Raw genomic sequence first — 23277 nt, forward strand, 5'->3', positions numbered from 1 at the left:
GGGACCTGACATGGGTGCTGTTTCTCGAGGAGACCGAGCTTGTGAAGTGTCGTGGGGTTCTGTGCCTCCTCTGCCACCTGCCCCTGGGGGTTAGATGTCGGACATCTCCGGTCACCCTCCTGGAGTTCAGTCCTTGGCCGCTGTCCCCTGCATGTTTAGCGTTCTGGGGGAAGGAATGTGCTCACCTCCAGCGGGAAGTTCCTTCTGCAGAAGGAGATCTCACCTGCTTGTTCTTAAACGGGCAAAGGGGCCATTTCTCTGTAAAAGCGTGGCTTTGATCTGCAAAAAGAGCGCAGCTGCTCTTTGCTGAGGGTGACATCCGTGGCGAGAGGCGAGGTGTTTCCCGTGGGTACCGCCTGCAGCGTGCGATCACACAGGGGAGCACGCCATACCCACGTTCAATGAATTGCCGTAAACTCCTGAGATAGCGCTCAGGTAATGACAGAGTCCCTGCTCCTGCCTGGCCAATCTCTCCCCTGCCCAGAGCTGTCCTGACTTGGATCAGCAGAGCCTGGCCAGCCTCTGGGGGCCTCGCCTGGCAGGGCAGTCTCTTAGGAGATGAGGTGAGGTCACGCGGAGGGCTTAGTGCAAACGCTTGGACCGAAGGACTTCCCACAGGTACGGGACTTCCGAGCCCCTAGGCTGTTTTGCAGATGAGGAAACCAGGCTCAAGGAAGGTGGGAATTGTCCAGGATCCCTCAGGAGAGTGGAAGCCAGGAAGCTCAGGTCCAGACAGCTTGGAACCTGGCCACCCTCTGCCATCTCAGCTCACCGTCCTTTCCCTCGGTTCCCAGATCGGCCACCGGGACTTTGATGTGGAGAAGCGTCTTCGGAGGGACCTGCGGAGGACGCATGCCCTGCTGTCCGATGTTCAGCTTCTGCTGGCCACCATGGAGGACGGCAAGACCTCTGTCAGCAAGGAGGAGCTGGAGAAAGTGCACAGCCAGGTGGGTGGCTGGGGGTCCCCTCACGAGCTGGGCTGGGGACGCCGCTGCCTCCAGGGGAGGGTGGCAGGATCAGGGCCATGACACTGACTTCTGGCTTCCACAACCTGCAGGGATGGGGACATCATGGGGCTGGGGAAGTCGCATGGCACTGGTAGGTGAATGGGGGGTGGTTTACGAAGAGCCAGGGAGACCTGGTCCTTCCTGACCTGAGGTGAAATGTGTCTGCTTGAGGGCTCGAGCAGATGATGGATGGGAAGAGAGAGAGAGAGAGAGAGAGAGAGCGAGAGAGAGAGAGAGAGAGAGCACATCAGGTGACACCAGGGCTGGGTATAGAAAAGATAGTAATGGGGCCAATAGTGTAATTAGGCAAAGTCAGCTCCTATCAATAGCCATGATAAAGATAAACACTAATGACAACATATCTTGAGGATGTCGATCAAGTTATCTATGGACCCCTGGCTGCCACCATCTGGAACCACCCAGGTACTGGATCCCCTTTACTTGTCCAGTGGTATCCTCAGGACAGCCACGTGTGGTGAGGATCATCAACCCCACTTTACAAGTGAGGTGACTGGGTGACGGAGAGGTGAGATGACTCATCCACAGCTCCACAGCTCCACAGCTAGAAAGTAGCAGAGCCAGGATTCGAACCCGGGTCTTCAGGCTCCCCCATTCCTGGCCGTCTCAGAGGAGAGCTGCTGCATGAGACCTGAGGGTGGATGGGAGGTGAGGCCAGGGCAGGAGCTGGTGGTCTCGGGAGCCATGATGAGCGTGGCTGTGCCTGCGGCAGAGTGTGGCCCAAGGTGGGAGCCGGTGCTGAGAGGTGAGCAGATCCTTCAAGGGGGTGTGAGCTTTGAAGGGTGTCTCAGAGCCTAATGGGGTAGCCAGCAGGGACTCAGGGCTTGCCACCCGTCCCCAGGGGGAGCTTTAAACCAGCAAGTCTCCAAGCCCTGCTAAAAATGTCCTGTTGGTCTCTTGGTGTCATCCTGGAAACCACGCGTCTTCCTTGGATAAGCGGTTCTGGCTGAGCCCCAGTGGGCTGGGCTCCTTTCCTCCCTGGAGGCCTCCCTTCCCTTTCTCCTCCTCTTCTGGATTCTGTCATCTGGCCTCACGCATCTGTGTCACATGGCAGGACCTTCTGCGTCCTCACGCAATATCCCCAAGCACTTAGGTAATCTGTACTCTCTGCACCGACCCCCAGCAAAACTGTCAGCTTCTTGAGGGGGCAGGAACTTTGTCCCATCTTCTCTGGGACATCCCTGACTTTCCGCCCAGTCCTTTGCACATCATGAATGTATTTCTCTTGAGATACGTTGGCTGTTGCCCTTGTTTTGCAGATGAGGAAACGGAGGGTCAGAGAGGCCCAAGGTACACAGCCAGTCAGAGGCAGAATATCTGGAACTCACATTTCCTGACTCCAAATCTAGTGCTCTTCTCTCCTCTTTCTGGAAAACAAGCTCATGATGGTCAGCGGGTCCCCTGAATGGCAGCAGGAGGCGTCAGGAGGAAGCAGAATATAGTGCTAGGTGGTGGAGACTGAGGCCCCAAAGTGTCCCCTGCTTTCTGTCCTGGTCTCAGTTTTTATCTGTAAAACGGAACATTTGGGGCAGAGCTTAGTCACTGAACTGGATTTTTTAAAAAATTCCTAAATTCAGGCTGGATTCAGATCTCACAGCTTTCTCCATTAACGCCCTTTCCCTGTTCCGGGACCCCAGCCAGGACACGGTGCAGCCTTCAGTTGTCACTCCTGACCTGTCTCCTCTGGCCTGGGACAGTGTCCCCAGCCTTCCCTGGTCCTTCCTGACCTGGGCAGCTTTGCGGGGCGCTGGCAGGAATCCCGCAGGACGTTCTCCAGTCTGGCCCTGCACGCTGGCTGCACGCTGGTTACGGGCGGGTTTCTCGGGGTGAGACCCAGAATGTGGTTTGGGGAAAGAACCAGAGAAATGAGCTGCTCTGGCACATTCGGGTCCTTCCATCCTTTAGAGCCTGAGTCCCAGCTGTCTCCTTCCTGCGGCCTTCCCCCTCCCCGGGCGACCCACCACCCTGGCTTGTCCAGGACTCTCCTGGCTTCAGAGCTGAGTGTCCTGTGACCGGAGGGGGCGGTCAGGGTGGGCAAGGTCACCGCAGAGAGGTGCAGAGCGGGATTCGAACCCAGACTCGCAGTGCTCAGTGCAGGATCTGGGGGTGCTCCTGCCTCCGGTCATCTCCCTGCCTACTGGACTGACCGCTGAGCCCCTTGGAGAGGCAGAGATGCCCCAGTGCTCAGCAGGGGGCCAGCGCCTGAGCCCAGGCAGCCCCCTTGCTGGCCGGCAGCCCTGTGTCCAGGGGCCCTGCCATCAAAGTGCTCCTGAAGTTACAGCAGCCAAGCCTCCCCTCCCCCGTGGGTGGTAGCTCTCCAAGGGACCCTGGCCGTTTCCTTTCTTTCCCTTCCCTTTAAAAGTCTCCGTGGATCCTCCCTCTGCAGAGTTAAAGTGTGTGTTCTGGGGAGAGAGTGGTATTTAATGAAGGCGCCTTGAGCGGAATCAAAGAGCCTCATTCTTGTCAAAGTTCTTCTTCCCCGTCCTCTGCATCCGCTCCTATCAAAGGAAATCCGCAGCTTTGGCTTTCCGTTGCCGTTGTCATGGAGATCGTTTTAAGGATGGGATAGTGGGGACCAGAGGTCAGGCTGCAGTCACTTTGGCTCCCAGCACACGTGGCCCGGATGCCGGAGTCAGAGCTAATCAAATAAAGCGCGATGACATTGGGCGTCGCTGCACCCGCTCTGCTGTCTGGTATTTGTCCTTGGCCTGCAGGCTGCTGGGCACAGGCGGGAGCCAGACCGTGGGGGAGGGGGCGGGAGGGAGCCCGCTCCTTGAGGCTGCTTACGTCAGGCTGGGTGCCGTGCTGAGAAGTGCCACCCGCAATACCCATCCTCGGGGAGTCAACGAAGCACCTACTGTGTGTCACGTGATGTGCTGGATGCAGGTAGGAGGGTTCCTAAGACAGGTGTGGTCCCCAGCTTCACGCATGGGCATGTGACCAGACGACTCCCAACAGGGACATCAATAAACGGGATAATCCTGCACCCTCCTTTGGGTGAGAAAGGAAATGCTCTAGGTCCCCAGGTGGGGAACGGTGGTGGGAGGGGCTCAGCTACACCACCTGGGGAGGAGGAGCAGGCGGGGCCTGGAAGGGTTTGGCTTTTACCTGCAGAGTGGTGGGAGCCATTGGCAGGCTCTGAGCAGAGCGCGGCAGAACCCCACTCATGTTTAAGGGGCTCACTCTTCTGGACCCTCAATAGGCTAGTGCTTCCTTCTAGGCCAGAGGTGATGGCCGCCTGAGTTAGGGGGTTTTGGTGAAGATGGCCAAACAGGACGAACTTGGGACTCATTTGGAATTGATGGAATTCCCAGGCAGGGTTTGGTGGGCAACCATAAGCATGTTATTTCAGACAGTCCTTGCCAAAGCCCTATGAGGTGGACATGGCTTTATTTGACCCGCTTTAGTAATGCGGGAGAATGCTCAGAGAGCACTCAGAGAGCCGAGGACTTTACCCAAGGACGCACAGCCAGACGTGTCCACAAGATCCGAATGCCCACAGCTCTCTATCCTTGCAGTTGGGTCCACCTGCTGTGGGTCCTGTTAACGTTTATGAAGCTCCTACGTATACTGGGCTTTTCCTCGATGTCTCGGGGGTCTCACCCTTGGCCGTGCGTCGCAGAACTTAAGCACCATTTGAAAACCACCGATTTCTGGATCCCATTGTCTGGATCCTCTTTTTGGCATGGGGTCTGGGTTGGGACCCAGGATCTACATTTTCAAACAGGAGATTCTGATGCTGTTCTGAGGATGAGCAGCGGACACCACTAACTTCCTTCATTCCACAAAATACTCTTTGGAGTCGGACAGCGGCAGGTCCATTTTGCAGGTGAGAAGACTACCAGCGAGGTTATATCCGTGGGACCGTTGCACTTGGACTAAAATTTTAAGTGAAGTTTGAGTCAGGAGAGCTGGATCTGGCACTTTGTGGCTTTCGACAAGCGACGTGCCTGCCCTGTAGTTCCCTGAAGTGGAGCGTCGCCTTGCTTTATGTCCCCGGTGCTGGTGGGTCTGCTCAGGGAGAGGTGGCCAGGGCGGCAGAAGCCTGAGCCGACTCTGAGGCCTCTGCAGGGGCTCCTGGGCGCCGCAGAACCAGGGAAGGGTTTCTTCCTGAGGCCCGAGTGGGGAATGCTGGGACACACCCTCCCGGCCATGCTTTCTGCCCTGGGGTGGGTGGATCCCGGTTGCAGAGTAAGCAAGGATGTGATGAGGGGTCTTTCTTTGTGGGCTTCCAGTCCTGGCTGGAGGCAGACCCAGAGGCAGCCTGTAACAAGCGGGGGTTTGAACTGCCAGAGAGGGAAGCATCAGTGCTGAGGGCCGCAGAGGCGCCTGGGAGCAGGAAGCATAGCGTCCATCCGGCCTGGCATTGCTGGGGCGGGAAGTGCTCAGGAACAGTGAGGAGTGCTGGTATCAGAGGTTGCCACCTGTTTATGGACGGCTTAGTGTGCTGGCTAAGGAGTCTGGGCTTCATCCCGCAAGTGACAGTGAGCCATAGAAAGCTGTCCATCAGAGGAGGACATGACTGGAACAGCTTGTTTAAAAAAAAAAAAAAAAAAAGACAACAACAACAACATCAAAAAACCAAACGGCAGGATTCCAGATGCCAGCCAGCACCAGAGCTTTGACATGCAGAAGATCGGGCTCTGCCAGCATGAAACGTTCTTGTGTAGTACCTTCCCTCCGTATGGACGGGTGCCCCCTGAGCCTGCTACCCACCCCAGCACTGAAGAGAATCACTCAGTTCTTTCCATCCCCCATCCCCCCCATTGGGAACCTTGAACATATCCCCTTTGTCCCTGAAGCCTAAGAGCCTCCTGGTGAAGCACAGAGGACTCTGGGAGACCAAGACACAGCAGCCCACCTCTTGGGCTCAAAGCCTGCCTCTGCTCTTCATGGACACTGCGACTTCGCACAAGGCCTTTGGGGGACCCAATTTCTTACCTAATAAGGGGCCACAATATTCCCAGCCGATTGGATTGGTGTGAAGAACACCAGACCACAGATCTGAAAGACCGACCTAGGTCGAAAGCTCTCAGGCAGAGCAGCCTGCACTGCCTGCTTGGTTCCACTCTCCCGGCTAGGCCTTCGCAGGGCTGTGGTTTCTGGGCGCACGATATGATGTGGCCTCATGGAATCGGGAGGCAAAGTGTCGGGGCAGGGGTACTCCAACGACACCTGTTCTCTCGGAGCCAATTACTAATTAATTCCCACGGAACGTTGCCACTGGAAACAAACTAATCTGGAGACAGAAGCAATTCCAACAACCCAGATATATAATTGAGATAATGTCTGCGCATAAATAACATCTGTGCGCAGCAGATGCCGGCACCTGGCTCGGAAGGAAAGAGGAAGACGGTGTCGTCTCCGGAGCAGTGGCTGGTGGCTTGGGTGTTTTTCTGTTGTTTTGTTACTGTTGATTCATGACATTGACCTTAGTCTCTTCCCCAGAGGGAATGGTGTTATTTGCTTTTTGTTAAGTGGAGCAAGGTTTCACTGAGCTCTTGCGTTATTGACTTAATTCATGCTGGGGGCTATATTTACCCCTTCCTGCTAAGAGCAAAGGGGTCGTCACCAGATCAGTCACTGGGGCCCCTCACATGCTCTGAGTCATCCCCTCACCTCTCTCCCTGTCCTCCTTAGAGACCACCTGTGTCTCTCTTGCTTGGATTTCTCTCAAGTCCTGCTGGTTAGAGATCCTGTCTGTGTAATCTCTTCCATGTGGTCTTTGGAGACAGGTATGTTTGTTTGGCCCTGGGAATTGAACACAGAACCTCCCACATGCTAGACAAGCACTCTACCACTGAATTACCTCCCCAGACGGAGAATTTTAAAATCTAAATGCAAACTTGGCTCGCCATGTTCACAAAGCAAAAGTGATCTGGTGCCTGCCTGTGATCCCAGAGGCTCAGGAGGCTGAGGCAGGAGGATCCCAAGTTCAAGGCCAGCCTCGAACTTAGGGAGAGCCTCAGGAATTTACTGGGCCCCTGTGTCAAAATTTAAAAGGGCTGGGGATGTAGCTTAGTACCACCAACCAAAAACAAAAACAAAAACAAACAAACAAAAGTAATGTGAGCAATTTCCCATTGACTTCCTCAAAAAATCTAGGTTTCTTGACTTACAAAGACATGCAGCCTGGCCCTGCTCTTCTGGCATCCCTCATGGGCTTAGAGTGGCTTGGTGACTCCGCACCTTCCCCTCTGCCAAGCCGCACCCTCCTGGGGCTGGGGGGTTCTCTGCCCCCAGATCCCTCTTTGCCTGAGGATTTGCCCTCTGAACTCGAGTCTGGGCATCAGTCTTGGGACCACCTCTGACCCCCAGGGGCTGGCTAAGGCTCCCACAGTTCGCCCTCTCAACCTCCTGGTGCACCCCCAGGTTCTGCTTAGCCATCTCTTGTAATCACCATTCCAAAGGCAGGGCATGGAAAGAGCAAAATACCAGAGGACTCATCCAAAGTCACAAGGGTAGCAGGAGTCGGGGCTGGGATTTGAACCCGGGGACTGACCACAGCGTGGAGATGCACCGCACACCCAGGTGCTCCAGGTGGTCTCCTACCGGCTCTGGGCCCTGAAAGTCTCCTGCAAGTCCTGGGGGCCCTTGCACTTGGTGGTTCCTTCAGGCCTGGTGCATCTTCCAGGCTGGGAATTCCCAGCGATGATCAGCCCACCTGAGGGACATTTGTCACCACGTGTCACCCAAGCCTCCCTGAGACCTGGGGAGCAATTAATAAGCTTGCGATGAGGCCCTGGTGGAGTCTGTTGTGTGAGTGGGCATCTCGGGACCAGTCCCCCCAGCCAGCTACCTCAGAACAGGTGGCCTGGCTCCGGGTTTTCTTGGAAGAGACTTTGGGTTTTGTTTCTGAAAGATCACGTTGAAGTGAATGGATCCAATATTTGCATAACCCCCTACCAGAGGAGATAGAGACCACATTGTAATTGGGTAAAAGCATGGTTATCATAGGCCTGTTCGCCTCACAAATATTGACACTCTCCGTGAGGAACGAAGTGTGAAGAAGGAAACGTTTTCCAAAAGGAAGGCAAGAGCAGCTTCTCTCCCGAAGGACCAGAACCCGCTTAGCCCTGGTGGACCAGGCCCGCAGAGCAGCTGGGGCCCAGCCGAGGACCAGCGCAGAGGCCTGTGTGGGGTGTCCGAGGACAGTGGCCCCAAAGGAAGCTTTCCCAAGGCCATCTTGGAGGCTCCCTCCTGCATCCTAACCCCAGGTCTTTGGGTGTAAATGAAATATTCTGGAATTCTCCTTACCGTTCATGGATATATTCAACCACACCAGTGCTGGGTGTGGGGCAGAGGCCCGGGCCGGGTGCAGGGCTGGCCTGCAGGTCTCTGTGGGAGGTGGCCGGTAGGAGGCCACCTTGAGGAGGAGGCTGAGCGTGACTTCCCTGTGACACACGTGGACACCACAGGGAAGGTCCTCAGGTACCTCCTCAAGAGGGGTCCCAGCTCGAATGCGGTGTCCTCCATGAGTGTATGGATACGTCCAAACGGACCCTGCTGTCATGGAGAACTGAACAGAACAAATCTTCAAAATCTCTGAAAAAAAGACATTAGGTGAACCAGGATTTTATATGTGCGCACGCGCACACACACATACACACACACACACACATTCCATCAATCAATCTCTCTACCATGGTACTGGGGAGTGAACCGGCTACTCCACCACAGAGCCATTTTCTTAATTTTTTAAAAATTGAGCATTATAATTAAACATAGTATTTGGGTTCATTTTGGCAGAATCATATGCACAGGGAGCTTGATTTCCATCCCATGCTCCTCCCCTTCTCTTCCTCCTCTACGGATCCTCCTTTTATTCCTTTATTGATTGGTACCAACAAAGGCCTCGCTAACGATGGTGGAGGCTGGCCTCCAACTTGAGGTCCTCCTGCCTCAGTTTTCTAAGTGGCTGGGAGTATGTGCCAGTGTATTTCTTTGTTTGCTTGTTTTCTGGTCAGGATGGGACTCAGGGCCTCACACGTGCTGGGTGAGCGCTTGGCCACCGAGCCATACCCCCAGTCCCCAGAGTCACCCATTGGTAATATTTTGCTATGTTTGCTTCCTCGTTATGTCTCTAAACTGTAGCCTCTGAATCATTTGAAAATATGTTAAAGACTTGGTGCCTTTTATCCTAATCAAAATCAGAAAATGTGCCGGGCACGGTAGCCACGCCTGTCATCCCAGCGCCTTGGGAGGCTGAGGCAGGAGGATCACCAGTTCAAAGCCAGCCTCAGCAACAGCAAGGCCCTAAGCAACTCAGTGAGACCCTGTCTCTAAATAAACTACAAAATGAGGCTGAGAATGGGGCTCAGTGGTCGAGTGCCCCTGAGTTCAATCCCCAGTACCTGTCCCCCGCAAAATAAGAAAATGTAGCATGAACGAACATGCGGTTTTCTAATCCAAAAGTAGGCAAACTTGGAGCCACGGGCCAGACCCAGCCCCACCCGTTTTTGTCTGTGACTTGTTTCGTTATGGCTTGTGAAGTAAGAAGGTTGAGTTACGTTTCTAAATGGTCACACTGAACTCGGTTTTATAGGTCTCCGTCTATTGCTCCTCCATTTGCTTCGGGCTCTGCCAGGCCTACAGTAATGAACCCCCCATCCTTGAAGAAGAGGCTTGCAGAGTCCCCATGGTGTCTGTGGGCGTGTCACATTCCCCCGTCGCCCCACCTACGTCTGGCTGCAAACCCTAACTCATGGGGGGAAGGTAAAAGCGCCCGCCCCATCCTTTGGGAAATCTCCTTCCCTGAAGGGACCCGTGCGTTGAGGGGGCGGGTGGCAAGCCAGATGCCAGTTTGAGAGCCTCTTGTCTCTGAGATCAAACCTTCCCCTCTTACCTGTCCAGGAGGGGGCGTGGCTCTTGCCTGGCACTGGTGAGGCCCTTGTCCCATCCCGGGCACCGCAAAACACAAAACAAAACAGACCTTTGTCACCCGCCCCTGCGGATCATTAGGTGAGCTCCCAGCACCCCCTCCCGGCCTCAGATCTCCGTCTGTCTGCCCGCTTCCACACGGGCGACCTGCTGGCATTGATGTCACCATGCGCGGGGCCTGGTGTGTGCACGCTCCCTGCGAGGGAGCCGGCCCGTCTTTGGTGAGGTCGGTGGGCCTCCGAGTCTTGGCGGGTTTGGTCACTGCACATCCAACGCCGCTCTGAACGATTTTTGCACGTGGCTTTCCAAGGGTTGGGGCACACGGGTGCGTTTCCGTAGGTCGTGTGGAATCTCTGGACCCCGGGACACGTTTTATCTGGCCTCAGCTGATTCTGCCCAGCAGTTTTCCAAGGTGCCGGTAGACACACTCTGGGAACGGACCCCCCGAGGGTCCCGCTGGCTCCGCATCCTGGCCCGGGTGGGGAGTTCCATCTTTGCAGCTTAGCCACTTGTAGGAGGTGCTGTGTATTTGGGGTTCTAGTTTGCATTTCCTGGATGAGTTTGGGGAGGCAGGACACCTTTACCAAAGCGTTTTGGCTACTCAGGTATCGACTTTTACCTGCTCAGGGTAAAAACGTGCTTATTCTTCTGCTGGGTCTTCTTTATTTTTCTTCGTCTTTTGGAGGACAGTTTGAACATAGGCTCTCTGCTAGTGTGGTGGCTCAGACATGAGGGGCGCCCCCAGAACGCGTGTGTGAGCCGGCGTGGGGATTCTCAGAGGCGGTGGGGCCGCCTTGGTGGATCAACCCACTGATGTGGCTTAACTGGGTGGAGATGGTGGTCAAGTTGGTGGTAAGTGGCGCTCTCTCTGCCTCCTGGCTACCTTGACACGAGCTGCCCGGAGCTGTGGCCCTGGCTGACCGTGGACTGAACCTCTGAAACTGAGCCCCAATCAACTCTTCCTCCCCTAAGTTGTCCTCGCCACGTCTTCTGGCCACAGCAAAGAAAAGCGGACTGGAATGGAGAGTTGGGTGTCTGGCCAGGAGGTTCACCCCCGGGTGGCTCACCGTGACGTCTTCCTAGGGACCTCATTTCTTGGAGGGAAGCCCTTGCTTCATCTAATGGGTCCATCTTAGTCATCTTAGAATCCAAGTTTGAAATCAGGGTTCGGACAGAGGGCGTCCTGCCAGCCGACCCTTCTGGGTAAGCGGGGGCGGTGGCCCCGTGTAGGGCAAGTCCAGGGCCCTACCGGGGGCTTAAGCTCAGCCCTGGGACCTGATGTCACTTTGCTGCCTGTCAGTCAACCTTAAAGCCCTCCCATCTCTGGGGATCCAGAGCTTTCTTCCATAACGTGAGGGGGTTTGAGCCCCGGGGGCGGCTTCTAGCTTGTGTTGGTGGCTCTGTTTACTCTTCTTTCAGCCAAGCTCTCCGACCTCAGGGAGTCTCCTTGGAACAACTTCCGCCCTGACGTTGCCCGGCCGAGGTTGGCCCAGCTCTGGGCATCTGGGGTTTGGTGGACGGGGCTCTGGTCTCATCCCATCCGGTCATTTCCGCCTGTGGGCAGGTCCTGCCTGCTTGTCCCCTGGAGTGACTCTCTGGACACTGCCTGGTGCTGGGGTCAAGGCAGTGCACAGGGAAGCTGGGGGGACATGCCTGACAGCAGAGTCCCTCCCAGAGGGCTTTTAGGGGACACATAGACAGCACAGGACCGTGGGCCCTCTCAGGGTGCAGACTCCAGAAATCCCAGGTGGCCAAGGTAGGTTCACTGATGTTGCCGATCATAGTGATTTTTTTTTTTTTTAAACTCCAAAGAAAATGGGAAAAATAAATATTCAGGGTGAGTTTGAATATATCAACAAACGGTAGTCCCCTTGCAGAGTGGAAGGAAAATTCCAGAATATTTCATTTATGCCCAAATAGTTTGGGATCAGGGATGCAGGAGGGAGCCCCCATCATGGCCTGGGGGAATCTTCCTTTGGGACCGCCGTCCTCGGACATCGTTCCCACAGTCCTCGGGGGACCCAGGCTGACGGGTTTACTCTGTTTGCATTTAAAGCTGTGGTTTTATAGGGTCGGGCCATCTGCAGCCTCAGCTCTGGGTGGTTCCATTTAAGGAAAACCTTCCTGTGACTGTTGATTCTTCTGAGGGCCCCGAGGTAACGTGGAGGATTAGCCGGCCACAGACCCGCCTCTTAGCCAGAACGCTGTCTCCTCGTGGCATTTGCGATGTGGTTATTTTAAATCCCCTGAGTTGTTCACGAGACCTAGAAACCCAGACTCTTTGGGCTCTGCTTAAATATCCGTGTTTCCTTTCCCAGACTCTTTCCTTAGGTCTGGCCTCTTCCTGTAGAGGCCAGGAAGCCCAAAGCAAACATTTTACCCAGGTATTTAAAGCGGGCAGATGGCTTCGCATAGGAGAAAGATGCTATTCATCAGTTTGCAGTCGGCGTATATGTGACAGGAATCTCAATCATGCTAAATGGAAAGGAGGCGGGTGTGCGGAGACAGTGTCTGGGACGGGCTGGGCTCCAGAGGCCTGTGTGCCCAGAGATGGCCTGGGAACAGCAGGGGTCTAGAGCCTCACTGGCTGGAATCAGGACTCAGGCAAATCACTTCCGATTGCAGTTTCCTTGTTTATAAAAAGATGAGGACTGGTTTCTTCCTTGCAGGGCTATTATGGGCTATAGCAATATGAGCATCAAGGGGCCCACTGGCTGCAGCCGTCCATAACTGTAACTGCGGAGGCTGAGGCTGGAGGACCACAAATTCGAGGCCAGCCTCAGCAACTTAGCAAAGCCCTGTCTCACAAATAAGAATAAAAAGGGCTGGGTTTTATCTCAGTGGTATAGCACCCGCCTGGGTATGAAAAACAAAAGCAAAAAGCACACACAGCCTGACACAGTGAGTGTTGAAATCTCTGTCCCTCTTTCCCCCACGTAGGAATTGGGAATGGGGACCATTGGCCCCGCTGTGGGTAGGGATCTGTTTGCAAAATAGGTAAACCATAAATGATCGCTTCTCTATCTCTAAGTTTCAGATAGAATTACTTTGATCTGACTTTTTGGGAGGTGGGTACTGGGGATTGAATTCAGGGGCCCTTAGCCACTGAGCCACATCCTTAGCCCTATTCTGTATGTTATTTAGAGGCAGGGTCTCACTGAGTTGCTTTGGGCCTCACTTTTTGCTGAGAACTCACGGTTCTCCTGCCTCAGCCTCCCGAGGCACTGGGATTACAGGTGTGTGCCACCACTCCTGGCTAGATCTGAGTTTTGGCAGACTAGCACCAACACCGTCACCAGAGGATTTGAGCCCTCACTGTCGGCCACTGTGTGGACAGTCCTTCCTTTACATGGCTCACTCTTCCTCTGCCTGGATCCTGGGTTCTAGCAACCTAGTTCAAACTGATTTGAGTAGAAAAGGGGTCATTATTGGCAGAAATATCAGAAAATCTTGGAGGCTAAGGTTGCCTTCAGGCTTGGCTGGATCTAGCTGTTCCAACCATGTCATGAAAAATGTGTCTCTGGCCACCTCTTTGCTCAATCCATCAATGCCAGTTTGTATTCGGAGCAGGCTCTTCCTTCTTGGTGGCAAGGGAACCCATGGACTCCCCAGCCTTTCTTCCTGCTTTAGAAGGAGAAAGCTTTGCTTCCATAGTCCCGGCAAAAACCCAGTGTTGACCATGATACTACCCAGACCCAACCACCATGGCCAACAGGAGGGACGCTCTGATTGGCTAGGCCGGCTCACATGCCCTTCTCTGGGTGTGGCCTGGGGTCAGAGGACAGAATCATGCAGATGTTTGGGGGATGGACAGTCCTCACCAGGAAGGTGGGTGGGCAGAGCCACGGAACCAGAGTCCCCAGCAGGGCATCTACTGATGCCCCACTGTTTCAGAGGGAGCGTTGGTGGAAAGGCTCAGTGGGGAGCCTGGTGGCCGGAATGCCTGGGGTCGTTTCCTAGTTTGGTCACTTATTTGGGTCCAGGGCAGTGCCTGGTGCAAAGTTAGAGCTCTTCCTCACAATCCGTGTGCTTGGCAGCCCCCAACTTGTGCAGTGCACAACTGATACAACTGTACTTGGCAGTTCTGCTCAATGAACGTAAACCATTTTCTCAGCCATTTTGTGGATGGGGAAAACCAAAGCTCAGAGGGGCTGAGAAACCTACTCAAATTGACTCATCGAGAGAGGGCTAGGGGTGGAACCAAATTCTGCTTGACCTCTGGGTTGTTCCTAGTCTTCATTCAAAGGTATCCAAAGTCTTTGATATCCCACGTCCCCCCTCATGGTAGAAGAGGAGGCCACGTTGAAGGAAGGCAGTGTAACCTCTCTGCCTTTGATGCCGGACGGCACTCTTCTCATCTTGCCCTGTGGACTCCAGGCTGCCAGGACCTCCGTCGCCTCCCAGGACCACGGCAGAGTCAGGGCCCGGCCATGTGCCTCCTGCCTAAGCTTAGCCACGCTTAGTGGAGGCTGAGACCTGGAAGGCTGTTCTCCTCGAACAGAACTGGAAGTGGGCACCGTGCCCACTGAAGGGGTGGGCGGGCCCCTGTCTTGAGGGACCAGGATGTCGCCAAGCTGGTCCCCACGGCTGCCTTTCAGAACCGAAGCAGATCTGGGTGAGACTCGCTCATTTCACGAGCGACCTTACAAGGACGCACCTGTAAGGGGGACTCCTGCAGCTGCTGAAGGTGTCGGGGCTTCGTACCCACACGCCTGGGCCCCTGTTGTGCTAATTTCACAAAATGCAAACTTTGGAAGAGGAGGAGAAACCCTGGACCCTGAGGGACCTGGGAGCGTTGGGGCCCCTGGGGTCCCGCCCCCGCTGCCTGGTGGGAGGCAGGTCAGCTTGGGGTCTCCCTCCCGCCTAGGCCTCTGCGTCCTGCGTCAGGATGTTCCCTGTGGGCCCAGAGGCCTGGCTCCTGGGTCGTGAGGGGGACTCAGAGCCGACAGGTGTACTGTGTCAGCTGTCACCTGGTCTGGATGACAGGCAGGCTGCCAGGGGGTGGGCAGGGACCTGGGGCCCCTTCCTGAGAGCCCCTGCCCATGGCCGTTCTGTTCCTCTGTTCCCTGGAGGTGGCTCCTCCCAGGAACTGCGCTTCTCAGCGCAGCGTCCAGCCAGCGTCACGGCCACCGAGGACCTGATCCCAGCCCTCCGGACCAACTGGCCACCCGACTTCATAAAGCCGCCAAATAGCCTCCCTGTGGAAATAACGTACAGGAAGTTGCTGTCACCCAGGCCACCGTAGTGGAGCCCCAGCCTCAGCCTGTGTCTCTTCCCGCTCCCCAGACTGAAAGCTCGGCACGAAGGCGGCTTCTGAGCCGCAGCCGGGAGCAGCCTGGCGGAGACTGTGGGCCCGGAGGCTCTGCTCTTGCCCGTGCAGATTCTTCAAAATCCAGATGTGCTTGACGTGGCTGCCCCTGGGGTCAGGGACCACCCTCCACTCATCCCAGCTGACCAGGAGCTTAGGATGGTGCCCTAAGGGGGTCAGTGTGTCCCGGTCAGCGTGTGGGACCTCAGCTGCTCCATCCTGTTCGTCTCTACCTGGGGAGCAGCCCTCGCTTCTCTGGGGCCTCGGTAACAAGGACGGCAGCAGCAACTGCCAGGGACTCCAGCACGCCAGGCACGGCCAGGCACCGGGCACGCACACGCACATCTGTCCTGTGCAGACCCCATGATGTAACCAGCCCATTTTCCAGAGGAGGAAGGCAAGGCCAGCAAGCTCATGGGACGTGCTGGAACTGGTGGTCTGGCTCCTTCTTCCTCTCCCCTCTGCGATGTGCTCCTTGGTGTCTGGAAGGTTCCTGAAGAGGAGGCCTGAGCCGGCTCCTTCTACAGACCCCGCCTGGTCCAGACCCCGGGGCGCCTGAGCAGCTTCCCCACTGAGCCGCCTGCTGTCCGGCAGCTGAGCCCTGCGGAGACTCGGGTCCATCCGGCCCGCGGGGCTCGGCTGTGTGACGGGTGAGGCACTTCCCTGCCGGGGGCCTCGGTTTCCTGGACTACCGGGAGGGGTCCCCGTGAGGGCTTTCTCCTGGGGTGCAGCTTTAATGAAGCAGGACAGGGAAAGCAGTGCCTGAGAGCCGTCCCCAAGCCGCGGCGGCAGGTGGGGCTGTGAGTGGCCAGCTCTGCGGGCCAAGCCGACCCGTCTGCAGCGCAGCCCAAGCTCGGACAGGGACCAGCTGCTGTTCGCCGGCCCCCAGCCCCCGCGTGCTCCCGGGGGGACGGCGAAGGAAGGAGCTTCTCTGGATCCTGCACTCTAGACCACCCGTGAGCTGGGGTAGGCGCAGCGGCTCTGGTGCCCAGCGGCTCCGAGGATGGCGGGATCGCGCAGAGGGATCCCGCTAGTGCGCGGCGTCATTTCCCAGGATGGCCCATCTGCTGCCGCCTGCCTGGCTGCAATCCTTCCATTTCTTTCCGGCTCCCCCGCTGCCACCCTGGTAGGGGCACCTCCACGGTCTCCTTGCTGGAGGACCATGGCAGCATCCGAATGGGGTGCCCTGGTTCCCCTCGTGTCCCACTAAAGCCCACAGCCAGCAGAGAGAGGCTGGGCCATCTACCTCCTTAGACACCCTCAACGACTTCGTTATAGACAAGTAACATCTGAGCCTTCCGGCTCTGTCCACATGCCTCCCCAGCGTGACCCCTGCCTAGTCTCCTCTGCACCCTCCTCTCTGCTCTCTGTAGAGCTGTCTGGTCCCACTGGCAATCTCTCTATTTCTCAAGGCTCCATTTGTTCCTTGTCCTGCCTCAGGGCCTTTGCACCGGCTGTTGCCCCATCAGGGCGCTGTTCTCTGCCTCCTTTAGGTCTCAGCTTAAAGGCTTTTCCTGACAGAGGTCGCGACTCCAGGAGGGGCTGGCTCTGCCCACCTGCCTGCAGGGGAGCCTCTCTTCCCACTCGCCAGGCCCACCATCTGCCAGGAGTCTCCTGCTGGAAGACATTTCCTGTGTCGATTATGCTCTAACAATGCTCATTACCTCCCTTGCGCGACATCATTTTTCTCAGTCTCTCTCCATCCCCCTGTCACTGAGGGAAATGAGCCGCCACGTCTGCACTGTCCCTACTACAGGAACGCACTGTCGTCCCAGCCTTGACAAGGTAATGGCTGTCTGCGCTCCTGACATTGGGAGGGCTGGACCCAGAGGTGCAGCTTCTGGAAGTCTCCGGAGCAGGGCGGGGCTCAGCCTTGGGGAGCCGGCTCCAGGCCCCAGCGCCCGCTCCTCATCTGGAAATGGGGGGTATTTGCAATGCGCCCCTCACGCTGAAGCCTTTAGCATGGTAACTCTGACACCTGGGCTGAGCTCTGGGCCTTCACAGGAAGACACTGTGGTTTGGAAGGAGAGGAACATGTTCCCAGGCGGGCTCCACCATGGGGTCCCTTCTTGCTTGGCCAGCTGTGCTTGGCACAGCCTCTGCTGTGACTCAGGTGCTCCCTTATACAGGTCAGGGGGCCCCTCACCCAGTGGCCTCCGGGATCAGAGATCAGCCTGCCCCTGCAGCAGGACTCTGTATGGCCTTCCCCTCTTACCGCCGACCTTAATGTCATAATCCTTTTAGAGACAGTATGCTATTCTGGGAAACATTCGTCTCATCTCTGTTCCTAAGAGCTGTGTGACTGTGGGCAAACCACCGCCCCTCTCTGAGCCCCAAGTGTCTTCCTTCGGTGATTTCTAAGCGTGTTTTCTGTTGGAAGATTCTGGAGTTCAGGAGTCAGTTGCAGACTGGATTTAGGGTTTGTGTGCAAATAGGAGTTTCTCCACCCGAACACATCTGACACCTGAGATGGGTCATTGTACCTGTCCACTGGCCCTGCTTGGCTAGATTGGGAGGCCTACTGTGTGCAGCTGGGCACAGGGATGAGAAAGAAAAGGGCGAGAGAGAATGCCTCTCAGTCAAGGGCTCTTAGCCCGTGGCGCCTAGTGGGGCTGGAAACCTGCATGGGTGCTTCTGTGCCGGGTATCTGCTTTGAAGAAGTTTAGGGACGCCCTTTTAATCCTGAACCCTGGGGAACACTTGCCCTGGGCAGGTTCCCACTGACCTCAGGCACCTCCTCCAGGAAGCCTCCCCTGATTCTCACCCTCTTCCCCACTATCCCGTGCCTCCTCCCTGTGTTCCCAAGGGGTGGCCATTGCCTGCCCCTGCCTGCCCCCCACAGGAAGGGCAGGGGCCGGCTGGTGACATGCCTGGCTCTGCGTGTGGGTCTGCTGAGTGCGGCCCCTGGCACTGCAGCGGGGTGTGCCCGTGACCTTGAGCGTGCTCCCAGCCTGGGTGCCTCCAAAGCAGGCATGCGTTTCCCCCAGCTGCATGTTGATGAGCAGGCGTGAAGCCCCTGGGTTGCCTGTGCATTGTCCTGCTGCCCAGAGGGCCTGGGCTGCACGCTGGAGGGCCGGACCCTCAAGGGGCATCCTTTTGAGGGGCCCCTCTCTCTCCCTCTCCACCCCCTGCCTGGTCCAGCTGGAGCAGAGCGAGGCCAAGTGTGAGGATGCCTTGAAGACCCAGAAGGCACTGACCACGGACCTGGAGAACATGCACAGTGAGCTGGAGAACATGACCCGGAGCAAGAGCCTGGTACTGTCCCTTCCTGCAGCTGTGGAGACCCGGGCCGCAGAGGCCTCTGGGAGCCAGTGTGGGCCTGCTGGGTGCTCAGCTCCATAAGAGGGACAGGGCACTTACTGTGGACCTATTGGGTGCCACTTTGGAGGAACAGGCATTCATTGTAGACCCACTGGGTGCTCAGTGCCCCTTATTGTGGACCTACAAGGTGCCCAGCACTCTGTGCAGGCATCCTAGTGTGCACAGCACATCATCAAGGCTAAGGCATCTATGAGGGCCAACTGTGTGCTCTCATCTGCAAAGGTAGGCAGAGAAACCTGTTGTGGACCTACTGTGTGCTCAGTGCTATCAGGGTGCATCCAATATGAACCTGTTGTTGGCTCAGTGCCCTGAGTGGGAGCACAGCTGTTTCTTGTGTGCCAGTGATGTTCTGGCACCAGGAGTGGTTTGTAGCCCTACTGTGTGCTTACCACCATGAGGGAACTAGGTCCTTATGGTGTGCTATTATGTGTTTTCCTATAAGTGGAGGCCAGGACATCTCTCACTACTGTAAAAAGAGCCATTTATTATGCACCTACTGTGTGCTCACCACTGAGTGGGGACAAATGAGCATATGCTGTGGGCCTAGACTATTGTTGAAATTTGGGTGTGCGTTTCCAAATGCCCTGCCTATACAGGGGTATACAGGGTTAATTTAAATTTACACTCAATGTGTAAACCCCTCATGTTTAGGTAGAGCTGGAGATGTATAGGCAAAAGTTTATCTCATGGTCCCAGTTGATTCTTTTGCCATATATATATATATATATATATATATACACACACACACACACATATATTTCTTTCACTAAATTAAGAACTTGCCCACACACACATGCACATACACGGGGATGTGCTTACACGCTCACATACAAAATCACCAGACACACATACCAAATGACTGTCCCCGTAGGGAAAACATGCAATCACATTTATCCATCTACCTAACAGACATTTATTGAGCACCGACTGTCTCTGTCAGGCCTGGTGCTTAGTGCAGGAGATGCACCTGTGCACAGAGCCACGTCCCTATTCTCAGGGAGATCACAGGTAGCACTTAGGCACGTGTGCAATCTTATTGAAAACATGCGTGCAGATTCCCGGTGGGGGGGTGCACAGACCTCGACCCATTTACAGGTGCTTGCCGTGTGCACGTGCGCGCGCGCGCGCGCACACACACACACACACACACACACGGCCCTGGCACCATGCATTGGCACCCACTTCCACAGGTGAGTGACCCTCGCCTGGCGCACCCGCGGGCGAGCAGGCTCCGCCCCTCAGGCTCCGCCCCTCCCCTCACCCGGCTCTTGGCCTGCCCCCTGCCAGGTGGATGAGCAGCTGTACCGGCTGCAGTTCGAGAAGGCGGACCTCCTGAAGCGCATCGACGAGGACCAGGACGACCTCAACGAGCTCATGCAGAAGCACAAGGACCTCATCGCTCAGGTAGACGACGGGCTTTCGTGGGCCGGCTGGAGGGGCACGTTGACAAGGTTCTGTGGTTGCACCACTTCCTAGTCTTAGGATCTCGGGGGAATAAATACCGAAAGGATAGGAAGACTTGAGACCGTCACCTCTGAATAGCGTGTGCACCCCTGGAGGACCTTGCCTCCAAGAACAGTCTATTTACACATCTGCCTGCCCATCCACCTGCCCACTCACCAGCCATCTGTCCATCCATCCATCCATCCATCCATCCACCCTGTTTTAGTCAGCTTTTTCACTGCTGTGATTAAAAGGCCTGACAAAACCAATTTTAGAGGAGGAAAAGTTTATTGGAGGGCTCACGGTTTCAAAGGTCTCAGTCCATAGAAGCCAGCTCCATTCCTCAGGGCCTGAGGTGAGGCAGAACATCATGGCGGAAGAGTGTGGCAGAGGGAAGCAGCTTACATCACAGAGATCAGAGGCAGAGAGAGACTCCACTCGCCAGATACAAATATATACCCCAAAGTCACACGCCCCACTGCCCACCTCTTCCAGCCGCACCCTGCTTGCCTTCAGTTACCACTCAGATAATCCCATCAGGGATTAATCCACTGACTGGGTTAAGGCTCCCACGACCCAATCATGTCTCCTCTACACCTTCTTGCATTTCTCATATGTGAGCTATTGAGGGACACCTCACATCCAAACCATAACACACCCATTCTGTCATCTACATACCCTTCTATCCCTCCATCTACCCACCCACCCATCCATCCACCCATCCACCTACCTAATCATCCATCCATCCATCCATCCATCCATCCACCCACCCATCCACCCACCTAATCATCCATCTATCCAGTGAGTTCTGGAATGTGGCATAGGTAAGATTAGCAGGGCCAGGAGGGGAGGGCCAGGTGAGACTCTCAGAGCCTGTGATATTTGGGCTTTATTTGGGGGATGATGAAAACCATTGGCAAACATTTTAGGGGCAAGTGCAATTGGAGAGGACCAGATAGGTTGTCACCCACAATGGGTCAGCTCCATAAGGAAGGGCTGTGTTCTGCCTTGCTCAACCTTGCATCCAGCTGAGAAGAGTGCCTGACATGCATAAGTTAAATAAAAAGCCCCGTATGAATGACAGTTGCTGTCCAGGAGAAAGGCCGCCATGGCTTGCTCTAGGCAGGCGGGGTGGTGAGGAGATGGACTCAGGAGCCACTTAGGAGACACGGTGGCAGCAGGGAGCAACACCGGGCTTGGGGTGGAGCTGTGGTGTGGGGAGGAACCCCCTGCAGATTCTCTGATCTGGGAAACCAGAGAGCGCCTTCTCCCAGAGCAGTGGGTGTCCTGCTCACAGGGTTCCTCCAGAGGAGACCTGGGGAGAGCACTGGCCAAGTTCAAGTGCATCCTGTAGGGATTCGATCTGAGGGGATCTCTGCTGAACAGGAATCGGACTAATGAAAATGCCTGCACACACCTGTCATCCCAGTGGCTCAGGAGGCTGAGGCAGGAGGATCACAAGTTCAAAGCCAGCCTCAGCAACAGCAAGGCCCTAAACAACTCAGCAAGACCCTGTCTCTAAATAAAGTACAAAATAGGGCTGGGGAGGTGGCTCCGTGGTTGAGTGCCCCTGAGTTCAATCCCCAGGACCCACCCCCCCAGAAAAAAGTACTCAGTGCTATCTCCAAGAGTATAACGACCGCCACAAAAGAGCCCACGACATCCTCTGTGTTGGTGAATCACTCATTTTTGTCTAAAATGCAAGCTTATTTGTTCAATTTCAAGAGCAGTTTGTGTATATATGCCCATTACAAATAATTTAGATAATAAATGTACATTATTACATAAGCAGTGAAGAGGCCATCTTAGCCTCAGGAATTCCTCTCCTTGGAGATATAAGCTCTGTCATGGGCTCTGTCCTTTTAAAGGATCTTTATTCTCCACCACCCCAGAGTGACCAGATCTCTGAGGGTCCAAAGAGACACTATCGCCCCATTTTACAGATGAGGAGACAGAGGTGCAGAGAGGTTCCTTGGCTTGCCAAGGCCAGTGTCCGGGTCTAACATCCCCGTTACCTGACACTCCTCCCTGAGAATCCTCAGGCCATGGCCAGCTCACTTCCGTCTGGGCTCTCCAGGCAAATCATCAAGTGCTGGACAGTTGACCAAAGCTAGGACTGAGATAACTGGGGGACTCAGTGAACACCCAGATGAAGGATGCTGGGGAGGATGTGAGAGGTGACTTTGGGGCAATGGCTACAGAAGCTCCGAGAGATGGGGACGTCTGGGGTGGGGAGAGGGATTCTCAGGGGTAGGCTCCAGAAAACCCCATGGTCTCGTGGCCACATTTTAATTTTTGTCTCACCAGTCTGCTGCTGACATTGGTCAGATCCAAGAACTACAGCAAGAACTGGAGGAAGCCAAGAAGGAAAAGCACAAGCTTCAAGAGCAGGTATGTGACCAGAGCCGCCATATTGGGGCAGGAAGGGGAGGGTCCCGTGGGCCCTCAGCTTCACCTCCTGTCAGTCATTCATTGATTCATGGATGGGTTCATTCACTCACTCACCCCAGTTATCTGCCAGGTGAATTGAGAACAATCCTGGTAGACAGACAGACAGACACGTGCTCACACTCAGTCTTGCCTGTGTCTATGCCTTTTCTGAAGATGATCATCAGATATTCAGTACAGGATCCTGTCCCTCTGAGAAATGGCTCCACAGGAAAGGGGTTGGTCAGTATAAGACAGGATCGTGACCCTTTTTGGTCCCTGTAAAGCCCCCTGCTCTCCATCATTACCTGGTGGCCTGCTATCTACAAAATTTTCAAAGTCCTTCCAGAACTATTGCATGTGCCTGCTTAGAGTGATTGTCAGAGTGACCAGGTCTCAGGCAAATGTCCCTGGGCACTAAGTAGCAACAAGCATGACAAAAACTGTAGCTGTACTAGCCACTCAGGGACTTACTAAACGCATCCTGAGTCCTCACGGTGAAGATGAAGAGACTGAGGTTCAGGGAAGGGCACTGAATTGTCCAGGTTCACCCATCTGGAAAGTGGCAGGGCCAGTCTTTCGATGCTGAAGCTTGTTGCTTGTGGACTAGTTTTACTCCTTTATTAAGGCAGGGGAGGAGGTAAAAGAGGTACTGATCAAAAGTCTTGTTTGGGATTCTGAAGATATAGGAAGCATCTCCTCCCAGCACCTGATGCCCAGTGACAATCCAACAGGGTCCTCTGATTGGGACCTGGCAGTTCTGACTTGTATGGTCATTCCCCATGTGGCACTTGAGTGAAGAAGGACGCGGGCCCTGGGGCTGGGACCTACCTGTACCTGTGTCCTGGGGCTCAGGGCCAACAGGTGGCCAAT

The 23277-nt window shown here is 55.3% G+C and overlaps 1 protein-coding gene across 3 annotated transcripts in view; it reads left to right on the plus strand.

Moving 5' to 3' along the window:
• MYO18B (myosin XVIIIB) overlaps positions 1-23277 on the plus strand; it is a 223701-nt gene that overhangs the window by 137947 nt on the left and 62477 nt on the right. For all 3 annotated transcript variants that reach the window (XM_079151214.1, XM_079151216.1, XM_079151215.1), the window contains exons 34-37: positions 795-947; positions 18355-18468; positions 19822-19938; positions 22285-22368. In XM_079151214.1, the coding sequence (XP_079007340.1) occupies positions 795-947; positions 18355-18468; positions 19822-19938; positions 22285-22368 (468 nt within the window). The remainder of the gene's footprint in view (positions 1-794; positions 948-18354; positions 18469-19821; positions 19939-22284; positions 22369-23277) is intronic.

This window comes from Sciurus vulgaris (assembly GCF_902686455.1).
Source record: "Sciurus vulgaris genome assembly, chromosome: 8".
Classification (NCBI taxonomy): Eukaryota; Metazoa; Chordata; class Mammalia; order Rodentia; family Sciuridae; genus Sciurus; species Sciurus vulgaris.